We start from the raw sequence: 15,067 nt of genomic DNA on the forward strand, positions 1-15,067 counted from the left end.
GAACATGCCCATAAATGTTTGTAAACTGTGTGTGAACATGACTATATTAAGAACTCAAAAAAGAACTGAACTATTTTCTGCTGTGTGAATGTGGCCAATGACTCATTCAATAACAGAATTGTATTGACTTGATGCCACCTACTGGCGATATCCTATCGTTCCATTTTGTCATTCATTTCATATTTCTATATTCTGAATGTTTTTGTTTAAAACATTATTCGCATTACACTATGCAGTTGTACTTGTTTCATAAATGCATTTATTGCCCTTTGAGCAGCATTAACTGTGTAAATACATATAAAATCAATTTAATATTCAGCTTTTGCTGCAAAAATTACTTTGGTTGATACCGTTTTAACGGGTGACACCTATAATGTCATAATGTCTAATATTGACTAAATTTAGTTATTTTACAATAAAGTTAGAAAAATTCTCTTTTTTATGAAAATAAATAAAATAACATTTAGGAACCCCATCCTCACTTTTTGTGTTGGTTATATCAATGTTACTTCATATAATAATGTATGTTGTTCTAGTTGAGGTCATGAAGAATAGGTGAGGCCAAAACAATGACTCAAATCCAGGCCCCAGCCAAATATAACTTGGGTACACTCATGTTCTTTGCCTTTGCCTTTTTAAAGCGATATTGCAATTTGGCATCTCAAGCCAGTTTACCTTTTTTTTTATTAAACCGTGGCGTCAAATTACTCATACCAATGAATTCAATAGTTGAAACAAAAACACTGAAACAACCATTGAGGATTTTCAGGACAATTATATCAAACATTTGTTTAAAAAAATAATTTGGAGTAAAATGTGAGTGGTAAATGTTTTTTTTCAAATTTAATATGTTGATAACTTCCTCAGGACAGTAACTGGTAGCAAAATGGTGGAATATCAGAACATCATGTTCAGAAATTGAGCAGATAAATTACAAAACATTTCTTACAAATTTGCAATTTGACCTTTTACCCATGTGGTGCAGCCCTACTCTAAATTTCCAATTGTTACAGCAAAGGTGAAAAAAGTGCCTTAAGGTTCTAATGTCTTTACCTCATTTTAAGTTAACCAAAAAAAAAAAAAGACAATAACAACCGATAAAAGTGGTGAGAGTGGTAAATTATAAAACATTATTTTCTATGTAATCTCTAAAAATCAATCACTCCAAAGACAGGCATAAACTATTAATCTTATGAAAACCTGTTTGATTGGGACAATCATCAGTGTTAATCAATCAGACACTTAAAAGTGTTTACACAGCTTTCCTAGTATTTGAGCAATTCTATGGATCCATCAGAGCCAAACAAACAGATACATTATCAAATTGATGCTTTAATATATAACAGAGAATCTGTTCATGTGTATTAACCTATCAGCCTAGTATTCTCAAAGCTCAATCAAACTGACTGAATTTTGTTATGTTCATGAGCAGCTCAACCCATATGAACAAGAACAATCAAAGGTCACTGTTAACGGACACTTTCATGTACATAATGGTTATCGCTGTATAACAAAGACATTGTTTTATCAAGCCGAAGCACCGGTACTGGTCCTTCTCAAATTATTGCAGTCCAAGCTTTTTGTTAAAAAACCGAATCTCATCACAATGATCAGAATAAGTTTTAACTAACACTTTTTCAAATTTGTGTCATTTTGATGCAAAAAATCTCTTGTGTTCAAACCCTCAGTAAAAGCTGAAAAGTTGCTAATGTGATGAGGATTATTTTGGATGGAGGGCTGACGCAGACGGGAGCCAAACTGACGTCTCTCACAGCAGCACCCATTTCAGCAGGCCGGGTTTTCACTCTGCAGTACAATCAAACACGGACGGAGCAACAGCTCAACCTTCCCGGATCTTGGCAGCAAGAGCCGAGTTCTCCTGACGAATGGCCTTGTAGTCTTCAAGGATCTTCTCTAGGTTGCTAACTGTTCTTTTGCCGTTTTCAGTGTCAATCTACAAAAACAAAAACAAAAAAAACCCACTGAAGACAGTTGAAAAGTGACAATGAAATGATGTTTGCTTAGATCTAAACTTGACTGTGTTTCACACCTGCTCCTCAAGATCTCGGATTTCTCTCATGATGGTTCCTGTGTCCTCTATAGTCTGAATCAGCTGAGTGCAGTTCTGAGAGCACATAAATGTTAGACTGATAAAAATAGCCAGAATCACGTGGATGTCAGGAAGGGCATTAACTCTAAGATCAATTGTGTAGTTCAAAGGTTAGACAGATTGACTAAAGCAATGCTAATGGCCTTAAAAAAAAAAAAGTGCCATTTTTGTCTAAAATGTTTTTTGCAGGTTCACAAGCAGCTTGCCTTTTGCTTGTCTTCTCACATGGGACAAAAAAATACAACACCTGCATTTTAGGACTGCAATATGAAATGTTTCTAAATAATCAAGACCAGTGACAACATCAAAAAAAATATATATAATCACATTTATTTGTAGATCAACTTATATAAACTGATACGCAGACACATACCTCATGTAAGGCAGCCAAGTACTTGTAGGATTTGCGGACAGATTCATCTTTTTTGGCATCCTGCAGTTTGAAAAAATTCAGTTGTTTAATATTTAATTATTATTACAAAACAATGAAATGACACTTTCTCTAAGAGGGTCTGATATCACACCGAAAATAAATTATGATTGCAGTATAAAAAGAAGAAATGCAAATATATCTATCTTTTTTTTTATATACACTACAAACATTTGGAATCAGGTTTAATAAAAAAATTAATACTTTTATTCAGCAGGACTGCATTAAAGGGGTCATGAAATCAAAATTATCTTGATGTTTTGACATATAAGAGATCATTGTACTGTATAAACATCCTGTAAGTTTCAGAACTTCAGAACTTTCTCGTTAGTCTAAAAATAGCTTATATATTGACTCCAGTCAACCAAAATGACAGGCTGTGGAACATGCCACTTTATGATGTGATAGTGTGGCTAAACCCCGCCTCCATAGAATAACATCACCTGCTCCTTCTACATCACTGCCTGTTTAGCCCCGCCCACCAGTACACACGTATAGTAGATGAATAACAAGAGATGCAAACACAGGTCTATGCAGAAATCAAACAATAAAGATGGCCCCGAAGTCTTTGCATTGACTTCCTTCTGATCCCAACATTAGGAAAGAGTGGATGAACTTTATTTTTATTGAAGATCCACACCGCTTCAGTAAGCACTTGGTCCTTTGTTCACTTCATTTTACCACGGATTCGTTTTGACAGGATTTTCAGAAAGATTGAAACTAAAGTCGATGCTGTGCTGAAAATATTGGAGCCGAAAATAATGTTGGACCATACAATTGTGAGTAATTGCTTTTATTATGTGGTCACTCACTATTGCTTTGTTTGCGATCACAGATCGTTGGATACGTTCTGAGTATTTCTTCGATTTTAACCTAAATAACAGCAGCGTTCATCTATGAAGGTCGTAGGATGTCTGCTGTCAAATATACACAACTGTTAGCCAATCATAGCAGTGGGTGTTTTATTTTTGAGCCTACAATCCGCCACGCTTATTCAAACAGAACATTCTGATGAGGGGGTCAAAACAGGACAGAAAATAGCCTATTACTGCTAAATTATTTTTGATGTAAAAAAATAGGTGCACCAAAGAAAACAGTACAAAAAAATAAATAAAGGCAGTTTTCATGACCCCTTTAAATTGATCAACCATTTCTATTTCAAGTAAAGGCTGTATCTATTTAAAGAACCCTAAAAATAAAAACCACCATTCCGCAAAAATATTAAGCAACACAACTGTTTTAAACACTGATAATAAGAAATGTCAAATCAGAATGATAAAGGATCATATAAATAATAGCTTTGCCATCTCAGGAATAAAATACATATTTTAATATATATCAGTTATTATAAATTGTAAACTAAATTACTGTTTCACTGTATTTCTGATCAAATAAATGAGCATTTTTGGTAAGACTTAAAAAATGTAAAAAGAAAATCTTATTGACCACCAAAGGAAAGATAAAAAAAAACACTTTTGGACCCCACTAGATATAAGACTGACCTTAAACACCAATTCATCTGTGACGGCAAATGTTCGGTCCAGTTTTCCAGTCAGGCTGTTAATCTCTTTCTGCAACTCCTTCGTGTCGGACAAGATCTACAGGGGGTGGATTAATTGGGTCAGAGGTCAAAAGGGTTCTGAAGACCTGCCAACTTCAAACACAATGCTTAAGTCTGTGGACACAGGTCATGACCTCAGATGAAGTATTTTATTGAGCGCTAGATAAAGGATAATCACAAACAAAGACCTTAGTGATTTCCTCCTTCTGTTTCTTTATGTTGCCTACAATCTCCAAGATCCTCATGGTGTAGGCTGAGCGAGACACATCTTTAGATAGCGTTTCATACTCAGTTTGCTGTAGAACATTAAGGAAGGAGAGTAAACATACAGACTGAATGTTAAACCAACAAACAATAAATATTATAAAGATATACATAACATATAAATGCTTTCTTAGAGCACATCCTAACCATGCATTCTGATAAAACACAAAACGAGACAATCACAACCAATCAGAAAACATGTTTTTGGTGTGGGGTTACAGGGGATGGGGTGGGGTTACAGAGCCAGATGTAACAGAGATGGAAACCAGAAGATCATTTATCCTATGATGACTAATTAGGTCAAAAACTCATTTACATGGAACAGATGGCATTGAACACTTGTTTTTGTGAGTGTGACTGGTTAGGACATGGTGTAAGTGCTAAATGCATTTCTTGTATGACTGAAAGGAGAGGGAAGGGATGAAAAAAAAAACACATTACGTACCAGCTGCTTATGTAGACTTTCCTTCTTTTTGGCTTCCTCAGCAGACTGTCTGATTTTGTCATGCAGGTCTTTGATCTCCGACAGCTTCCTGGAGGACTCGGACTAAGAGAAAGTTTACATAACTGGTCACTTCATGAAGGCACACATTGCAGTCAAAGTGATAATTAGGGCTGCACAATTCATCGCAAAAAAACCCCCAAAATCTCAATATGGCTTATTGAGATCATAAAAACACTGTGTTCTTTTACGTGTAAGCTGCTCATGATGCAGTGTTTGCAGTGTCTCCGTGCGGCTTGGTTCACTGTAAATAGATCACAACATGCAGGAACCATCAAACTTGTAATGAGAAGTGCTTATAAACTGGCTGTTATCAACAAAAGAGAATCTTTATGTTCTCCCTGCAGTTTTACTGCCAAAATATTTTAACATTTTAAATACTATACAAGTTTCTATTTTGCCATGAAATATTATAATAGAAACATTTCTTATTTAATATTTGTATTTCACAAAATAACTTTAGTAAAAAAGAAAAAAAAGTAAAAAATAAGAAAATCTTATTTTATTTGTAAGTTTACTATAAAATAACCGTATTTGTATTTAATACTCCCTTTTTATTATAAAAATCGAATAGTATTATCAAACTTTATTATTTTATTTAAAAAAAAATAACTAAATAAAGTGCAGCAATAATTGAATAATCACTATTATTAATTTACTTTTTTATAGTTATATTTAATCGGTCACACTTTGTGCAGTGTGAGGACCAAACCAAATCTCCAGGTTCTCTTATGAGAACCAGGCTGAAAAACTGCACCTCTGTATATGTATATTATTGTTATTATCATTATTATTGTTGTTATTATACTGATATACAATCAAAACATTTTTGTGCAAAATTATGCAGCCACAATAAAAAACAAGCATAGTGAACAACACAAACCAACACAGAAAATCTAGTACTTAAAAAAACAAACAAACAAAAAAAACATTTAGATTCCAATTGCAATTTGTATCAGAAAAGCAAAACAAAAACAAACAAAAAATTAGACTTTTTCATCAAAATCATACAGGCTTTTCATATATTCAGGGATTTGATAGACAAAGAATTGAATTGATATCAATGTGTTTGGCTGTTTAGATAAGAGTACATATTAGACTTGGATGACTGCAGAGGTTATAGGGCTGTACAACACATCAGGGTTACACAAGGTACCTCTCTGTTGCTACACAGCTCTTTTAGTCTGCGGTGCTCGTCAATCAACGGGACTCTGTGTTTCTCCCACTGAGAGGCCAAATGAACCACTCGTTTAGAGCTTGCTTCTACCAGACTCTACCAAACACAAACACAAAAGAAACATGTCATTCGCCACAGGCTAGTTACATACCGTTTAAATCTGTCTGCACTGCAATGTTATTCCTGATTTTTGATACAGGTGTGTAAGGTGTGTGACTTGTGCACCTGTAACTTCAACAGGTTGTTCTCAGCATCAGGTAACAAGTCAATGGTCTGTCTCTTCATTTTGACTGAATTCTCCTTCTCAGCATTTCTAATCTCTTTCTGTTGTAGTTCATCTGACACCTGCAGACAGGAATACAACATATTAATGATTAGTCATGACCTAATGGTTAGAGAGGTGGATACCAGCATGGGTGCTGCAACAAAAATGGTTGCCCACTGTTCAGGGTCTGTGTTCACTGTGTGTGTGTGTGATTACCTGCTGGATAGACACAGTGAGCTGCCTGATGTCTCCGCCCACTTCTTCCATTTGGACTGACAGCTGCTGCAACTGTTGCTGCAGAGAAGAAAGTTCTGCTTCCTGCTGGGCCTTTAGGTCCTCCTCTGATTGGTGAGAGCTGGGAAGTGCACTTGCTGCTGCTGCCATCTGCTGGGCAGCTTTCTCGGGTTCCTGAAAATCAGATTGACCTTTTGGTTTAATTTGCCTTTTTAGTTAAGAGCCTAAACATCAAGATCCACTACATTCAGCTGCAGATTCGAATCAGATTAAATTAACTGGATAAAGAGTCTAAAATGATCAGTTGGTTATAGATTTAACAATAAATAAGAATAAGAAATGGCTTTAAGTAAAAAAAAAAAATAATTACTATATAATTGTTTTACAATTTATAATATATATTTGTTTTGAAAGGTGTATGTATTGTTTATGAATACGATTATTACTACAATATGGTTATGTTGATGATAATAATATTATGAATATATAAAATATGAAATAATAATACTTTTGTGTTTTGTAATGTTTATGTATGATTTATAAAGGTGTGGTATAGGCCATTAGTTTACTGGAATAATCATACAATCTAAGAAATAAAAAATGAAAAAACTGTAATAACCAATCACAGCCCTGCTGAGAACGCATATTTTCAGTATTAATAGTTTACCTATGTTTCTCTCAGCCTTTATTACAAACAGCCTACTGACACATTATTTTTACCATGTGTTTACTGTAAATAACTCATCTACAGTCAGTCAATACATACAAAATTACTGTACTGACATCGCATATTAGCACTTTGCTTCTCACTCAAAACAAAAAACTATTTTAGACACATATTTCTGGTACATTTCCATGTCTGGCAAGCTTATTAGTCATAGCTGTAGTCCCAAAATGTCTACATTTTGAAAAAGCCTTGTTAGTAACACCGTCATGTCACTATTATTTTCCATGACATGTGTAAAAATTTTCCAACTCTGGCACATCACAGTTTGAGTAAACCAATTCTGACAGGTACCTGTGTAAAGGTGAATTTCTCTGTATGGGTAAAGCGTGTGCCTTTGGTCAGCACATCTCCCGCAGTGGAAGCCCCACCGAACGCCTGCAGCAGTTCAGCGAGGTCAGAAGTCGAGCGCGTGGCTCCGTGTGTGTCAGGTCGAGGCTGAGACGCTGCTCTCAGCTGCTCCTCGATACGCTTCTGCAGTCGGGCTTTCTTTCTGGATCGGTACTCCTGAAGAGACAAGATAACAAGGACGGGAAGGATTTAATTCCCCAAATGAAATGCTTATCATAAACATATCTCTTTAGTTGAATATCAGTTTATTAATTTAATAAATCATGACAGCTCTGAATAAACTATAAAACCTAAATGTGCTATGGTTATTTTCAGACCCACAACTATTCTCAAAGCTCAAAGCAGAACAGAAATAAATTAGAAACACAGATGAAGCCTTGCGATTGGCAAATAAAATGAAGAACATCTTGGAGAAAATCTAGAGGTCAGACAGTAGGCCAGTATGTGAGCTGGAGGGCAGGTGAGGTGAGAATGTGGAACTGAGATGTGAGAGGGCAGCGGTACAGTCAAAGGACACATACATGCTGAATGTCACACATCTCTGTGTGCCATCCTCATGTTGATACAGAGACGCCATCAAGGAAAGAAGGACGGCAGGAAAAATATGTACATGCTAGTGTTATTGTTATTATCAAGATGGAACCTAGACGTTGTGCTAGAGAGATGTCATGCTGAGGCTGTAAAACGCCGTCTGTATGAGTAGCCTGAGCCACATTTAAATCAAGTGCTTGCCAATTTAATGAAGTTCAGCTTTAGACTTTGTTAAATGAATACACAATGGAAATTTATTAGCTTAATAATAATAATAATAATCAGTTATTAAAGGGATAATTTTTCTGCTAGTATGTAACCCTCAAGTTTTCCACATTACACAAAACATAATTTTTTAAGAACATCATAGCCATTAGACAAATTGGACATTGTTAAAATACCAAAAGGTAATTGAAATAAATCTGAAATAAAATAAAATATAAATATTAGATAAAAAAAAAAAAAAACTAAAAAAACCTCAATTAAATTTCGAAATGTTGCTTTAATAACTTTCTGAAAATGACTGAATTTCTTACTGAAGTACTTAAGTACTAGAATTACTTATGTTGAGGAACACACCAAAAGATAATCGGGCTGATTTTGGGCCGATTTCCTCCCTTGCGACATATATATATATATAAAGCTAAAGTAACACCATTGTGAACACCTTGGAGACCTAGAGTTAATGTCAAAACTTTTACTAAACAACTATTTAATAATGACAGAACGTTCCTTTATGGTTGAACTATCTCTTAAAAATTGAAAGAGAATAACCTCAGGTGTAAGTCTTGACAGAAGGCCTTGGCTGTTCCATTCACTCTCCCACTCCTGTGCGGCACTAAGTTCAGAGATGTGGTTCTCCAGGAGGGACGCTGGCACTGAGGCATGCTGGGAAGGCTGGGCAGTCACAGGCAGCAAATAATTTCTCCAGTATTCTTGTACCTCTGAGAGAATTCACAAAGAAACACCAAAAACATACTAATGTTAGCAGAATGAATCATAGAGATTCCTCAAAGGGGTAATCACACTTCAGGGGTAAGTGGCATCAAGGGCAATACCACAATGAAGAAGACATATCACACCAAACACCTAAGGGGGCTTACTGAGCGGAGTAAGTGAAAATAAGCATGCCTTTTAACTGTTTCCTGGAAGAGACCTTCACTGAATATGGGAGGCTCAGCGGCTGGGTGTGGAAACTGTGACATGGGCCGGAACTCTGAAATTACATTTTACACACATTTGACAATTAGTTAGCTTGGAAGAAGTTTTACCTATGTAACTGAACATGTACCAACACTGAAATATCATGAAAAAATTACTTTAAGCATTAGTGTCTGTGCATTTATACTAATACATTACTGCTCGGATGTTTGGTTAGTAACTTTTTTTAACGAAAGAAATTGCTAATTTTATTCAACAGGGATGCATTAAATTGATCAAGTGACATTACATTTATAATAATGTTCTTCTGACTATTTTCTATTAAACAAAGAAACCTGAAACAAATGTATCATGGTTCTGACAAATATTAAGTAGCACAACTTTTTTCAACATTGATAATAATAATAAATATTTACTGAGCAAATCAGCATATAAGAATGATTTCTGAAGAATCGGGTGACACTGGAGACTGGAGTAATGGTTTTGGAAAATTCAGCTTATTTAATAAAATGTTTAAGATAAAAAAAAAAATAGTTTCAATTGAAACAATATTTCATTATAATTCTGTTTCACTGTATTTTTTAACAAATAAATGCAGCTTTGTTAAGCATAATACCAAGAGACATAAAATACATTAAAAAATATTACTGACCGCAAACTATTTTAATGATATTGTATACATTCTTCAACCACATCAATATGATATTTGTAGAGTTGCTAAGGTAAATGTATTTAAAATGTAGAATTCTGCATATAAGCCTTGGCCTTGGATTTCAAGATGTACACATGTTGAGGTACCTGTGTTTTATGATGAACGGGGAGTTTACAGGACGGAGGGAGCCAAGGCACTGACAACTGCGCTTTAATTTGAGCAGCAATTGATCTTTGCAACAGTGCAGATTTTCCTAAGAGAGGAGAGATAAAGGCAACAATTAGACTATTCTGAGAAACTAACCTCATCATTAATCATATTAATTTGATCTAATAATCAAGAGCAACATGGGATGCCACAAATGCAAACAAGCAAAAAAATAAATAATAATAATAATTATAGTGAGTCTGAACCATTTTCCTACTGAGTTTAGAACCGAGTTAACAAGCTATTAAGTGGGGCTGACTCTGAGTTCTTTCCAAGATAACAAAACATTTGAATTCATTTTTAGGCAATGAAGAGTGTTTAATTAATATTGCAGAATTGAGAGTTTACTGAAGAAAGCTGGGAATAATCAACGCTCTGAGCTCTTAGATTAACACCTTAGTTAATCACATTATCCTTTGATCCTAGCATGAAGAACACATAACCCAACCATAAACTTTATTATTACACAGCCAGAAAATCATCTTGGGTGTTGGAGAATTTGTTGAAGACTTTGAGTCCCACCAGATTTCATATGATGTAAATCACTGCAAATCACTATTATGGCATTATTCTCTAGTATTATCACATGCTGTATAAAGTAACTGATATAACATAATACTAGAATAGATTGCAATTTTATTATTTCTATTGCACCTGGCAGATAATGCTGCTGAAGTTGTAATAAAAGTAGCAACATTTATTACAATGAGATGCGTGATGTTTATTCACGTGAAAGAAATGTTAAAAAATGGAAAAAAAAACTTGGTTCCAGAAGATCTGAATCTTAAGTAGATAAAATGATGAAATCTGGCATACATAACCAGAAAGAAGTCTGTTGTTTCAACAGAAGATTGCATAACATTTTAATAAAAAATACAAGGTAAATGAAAATAATAAAAATTCATTAATTAAACATATAGATGGATTCTTGATAAAATGCATTTAGAAAATAAATACAGTGAATTTCCATTCTATGCTGTGTTCAATATCAATATCAGTCATATGCCAAATACATAAATGCAAAAAAAACAATGGTCAAAAGTACCTGCAGGCTGGTCCGAGGCCTCTGCACTCTCTCTGGGCAACTTCTCAACCAGAAACATGAACAGAGAGCGAATCTCTGGCTCATTGCTGTAGAGAAATGTCTGGTAACCAATTTCCCCTTTAAAACCCACATCCTAAACATACAGAACAATGTAAAGATTACAACAGAGTCTTTGAAGTCTCTTTTGCTCTACCTTGCTAAGATAGAACATTTAAAGAGGTACTAGTGGTATCACTTTCCAATAATGTTTCATTTGTTAACATTAACACTAACACATAGTTAATGCATTAACTAACATGAACTAATAATGAGCAACATATTTTTATAACAGTTATTACTCTGTTAATGTTATATTGAAACCTTAATAAAAAGGTTCATGTTAGTTGAGAGTACATAAGAAATACTTTTGATTTTAATAATGAGCCTAACTAAGAAAGATAAAATATGACTAAAGACAAATTAACAGCCAGTAAAAAATAAGAACAAATACACAAATTACAGATAAATAGAGCAAAGTTACAAATAAAATAAGGTCGGTAGTATTCAGGTACAGAAATGTAATAATTAAGTGGAAAATAACACTGCATACTGTTCACTGTATAAATTAAATATAGATTAATCTTTGTAAAGGCTGTGTTTTGTTGTTTGGTTAGCATTAATGACAGCAGCAGATATTTATAGGCCGCTGTCCCTTTAAGACCAGATGCAAGGATCCAATATAATGATACACATCCGATCTCGTTCTCTGTTGTTTTGTTCACTTAAACGGTTAGTTCACCCAAAAATGAAAATTATGTCTTTAATTACTCACTCTCATGTCGTTCCAAACTAGAGATATATCGATATACCAATATTTTCCCAATATTTAAAGGGATAGATCACTTTAAAATTTAATTTTGTTATGTTTTAGCTTACCTGAAGGGCATCCAAGATGTAGGTGTCCTTGTTTCTGCAGTACTCTCAATTTGGATATTTTTAGGTCAAACCATTCATGTTTGTCACACACACGCACAAACGTCACACACCAGGAAATGCGTGTGCCTTCAGATCACTTGGATGTGGTTGTGTACAAGAGGTAAAAACTATATAAATACTGTTCATTTTTTCACACAAACAGCTTGTTTCGTGTCTTAGGCCATCGGTGTGTACTTACGATGGGGAATTGTTTGATTTGGACTCTTCTGTGCATGATCTTTGAGGTGGTGACCATAGACCTCCAGTATATGAGTAACAGACAAGAACGGTTTGACCTAAAAATATCAAAATTGGAACTACTACGGAAACGAAGACACCTACATCTTGGATGCCCTTGAGGTAAACTAAAACATACCAAATTTTAATTTCAAAGTGAACTATCCCTTTAAGCATTTTGCCATAATCGGGGATCTGTTTTGTAATATTCGTAATGTTCACTCGGATTCATTGCGGATTGATGCTCAGGAAATGCTCCAGCAATTCAACAATAAAAAAAAAAAAAGATGACTGAAAAGAGGAAAAATCAATGTGAACTATGTTCTTACTCAGTCATTTATTTACTTTATAACAGTAAATAAATATCAGTTCCGCATATCGGTTATCGGGCACATAAGCATGCAAATAATTGGTATTATATATATATATATATATATATATAAAAATCAATATCGGTCGATCACTACTCTAAACCTGCAAGAGCATTGTTCATCTTCGGAACACAAATTAAGATATTTTTTATTAAATCAGAGAGCTATCTGAACCTCCTTGGACAGCAACATAACTGAAATGTTCCCAGGTCCAGAAACATAGTAAATACATCATATTAAAATGATGAAGAAATAAAAACAGTCCATGTGACATCAGTGGCTCAACTTCAGTTTGCGATGTTACGAGAATACTATTTTTTTGTGCAAAAAAAAAAACAACAACAATTAACTCAACCATTTTTCTCCCCTGGGTTACATCTTCTGCCATTTTAAAGAGTATTACAATGCATATGCAAGCTTTCCCCTAAGCGTAAGCAACATTTATTACACAGATTAGGTTCATGAGTGCCTAAGTAAATAACGCTGATTACATCAAATGCATTTTTGAATACTCTCCAAAATGGCAGAACTCGTAACTCAGGGGAGAAGAATTGTTGAGTAAATTATGTAATTTTTGTTTTCTTTGCGCAAAAAAAAAGAAAAAAAAAAAGACTAACTTTGAGAGAGAAATGCAATTTCAATTCTCTGTATGTGCTGTACATGTGGCAGAATTGACAAAGCAGACTTTGACTTTAACTATTTTCCTGTTTTCACACTGTAAAGCTGCTTTGACACAAGGGTCAAAAATAAAGGTGACTTGCAGTAAGAACCTATTTACTGGCCGGAGGAGAACAGGCCCCCAACTGAGCCTGGTTTTTATGAAGGTTTTTTTCTGTCACTGCTATCGCCTCTTGCTTGCTTATTTGGGGACACTTAATTTCCAGTGATATCGCCAACTTGATTTCACAGATACCATTTAAACTGAACTGAGATGGACGATGACATCACTGAATTCAATGATTAACTGCCTTTAACTGAAAATTAAATGTTAACGATTGTCCTTTTGCATTGAACTATTTTCTTATGTTGATACCGTAATGCTGCTTTGACACAATCTGTATCGTTAAAAGCACTATATAAATAAAGGTGACTTGACATTTATCTTTTGTGAGAAATATTTGTACATAATCTATATACTAAGTCTGGTTAATTTATTATAAATGTCATTACTGTAACACCTTTATTCAAACTCAAGATAAAAACAAAAGTGCTTATTCACCAGCAGTAATGCATTCTGAATGGCTATCAGCTGACTGTCAGCTGTGAGGGGTCAAGTTAACCCAAGCACACAGTGGGACATTCAGGCACCATGTCTCTCACCTGACAGGCCTGTGCCAGGCTCATGCCCAGTCTGAAGCGGGCAGACATGCCAGGGGGGAGTAAGTGGGACAAGCCATTGCCCAGAGCCGGGTCGATCACACGCAGGCATTTCACCACCGCTTCCACGATCAGCTCACTGGTGAACTGCTTCACACTCTGAACATCCTCATCAATGTCTCTGGAAGATGAGGAGGTGGTCACACACACACACAGACACAGACACAGACACAGACATAGACAATAAATAAGTTTGACACGTCCCGAGATGCAAATCACTCCAAAGTGTGAAGAGATGAGTTTTCACAACTGAACAGACATGTTAGATTTTGAATACTTACGTGCCAGCTTTTCTTAGAGAGTGAATTAAAATCCTGTCGACTTCTTCCATCACAGAAAGAGGTCAGATATAGCTGCTCGACTGTCTTCTGTAACAATATTAAACCCCCACCGTGGCCGAGGCAAATGAGTATCATAAGGCTTCAGCTAACCCTGAGCATCGCCTTCACTTACAGCCGTGCAGGGCTGCTAACCAGGACGACCGTTCGGTTGCCATGGTTACATTTCAAACCGCAGCTTCAAATGAACCGTGAACTGTTTTTAAACACATACTCCAACAAAACGGCGCGTCAAAATACAGCTTTTTTCACACAGTCTCTTCAAAATCTGTTTTTTTTTTCTGGAGAGGAAGTCAATACCTAGGAGTGTCCGACGCAGTGCACAATGGGACATGAAGTTTAAGATCTTCGAACCGCCCGTACTGAACTACTCGTAAAAAACTAAAGTTCCCGACATCCACAGCGCGCTCAAGTCTCGTGACGAGACCGACGCGTAAGCACGTGCGCTGTCCAGGAGAGAATTGAAATGTTTGAGATGTTTTAGCAGAGGAAGATAAAATCAGATTTAGAACAGTCATATTATTTGCAGATGCTTAAGCTAGAAAGAACATTCTATTAGCCTCAATATTATTAGTG

The 15,067-nt window shown here is 35.3% G+C and overlaps 1 protein-coding gene across 1 annotated transcript; it reads right to left on the minus strand.

The window, feature by feature from the left end:
* Window positions 1-817: 817 nt before the first annotated feature.
* LOC128018681 (coiled-coil domain-containing protein 22) lies at window positions 818-14,819 on the minus strand. The gene is made up of 16 exons (XM_052604366.1): window positions 14,435-14,819; window positions 14,097-14,274; window positions 11,215-11,347; window positions 10,109-10,215; window positions 9,281-9,365; window positions 8,924-9,093; window positions 7,562-7,774; window positions 6,526-6,717; window positions 6,270-6,389; window positions 6,024-6,140; window positions 4,811-4,912; window positions 4,290-4,397; window positions 4,043-4,138; window positions 2,484-2,543; window positions 2,051-2,125; window positions 818-1,954 (listed from the first exon to the last, which is right to left on the minus strand). Exons 1-16 carry the CDS (start codon window positions 14,482-14,484, stop codon window positions 1,841-1,843), a joined length of 1,920 nt encoding a protein of 639 aa, XP_052460326.1. The 5' UTR covers window positions 14,485-14,819; the 3' UTR covers window positions 818-1,840.
* Window positions 14,820-15,067: the final 248 nt, after the last annotated feature.

The sequence above is a fragment of the Carassius gibelio genome, chromosome A8, assembly GCF_023724105.1.
Source record: "Carassius gibelio isolate Cgi1373 ecotype wild population from Czech Republic chromosome A8, carGib1.2-hapl.c, whole genome shotgun sequence".
In the NCBI taxonomy this organism is placed as follows: domain Eukaryota; kingdom Metazoa; phylum Chordata; class Actinopteri; order Cypriniformes; family Cyprinidae; genus Carassius; species Carassius gibelio.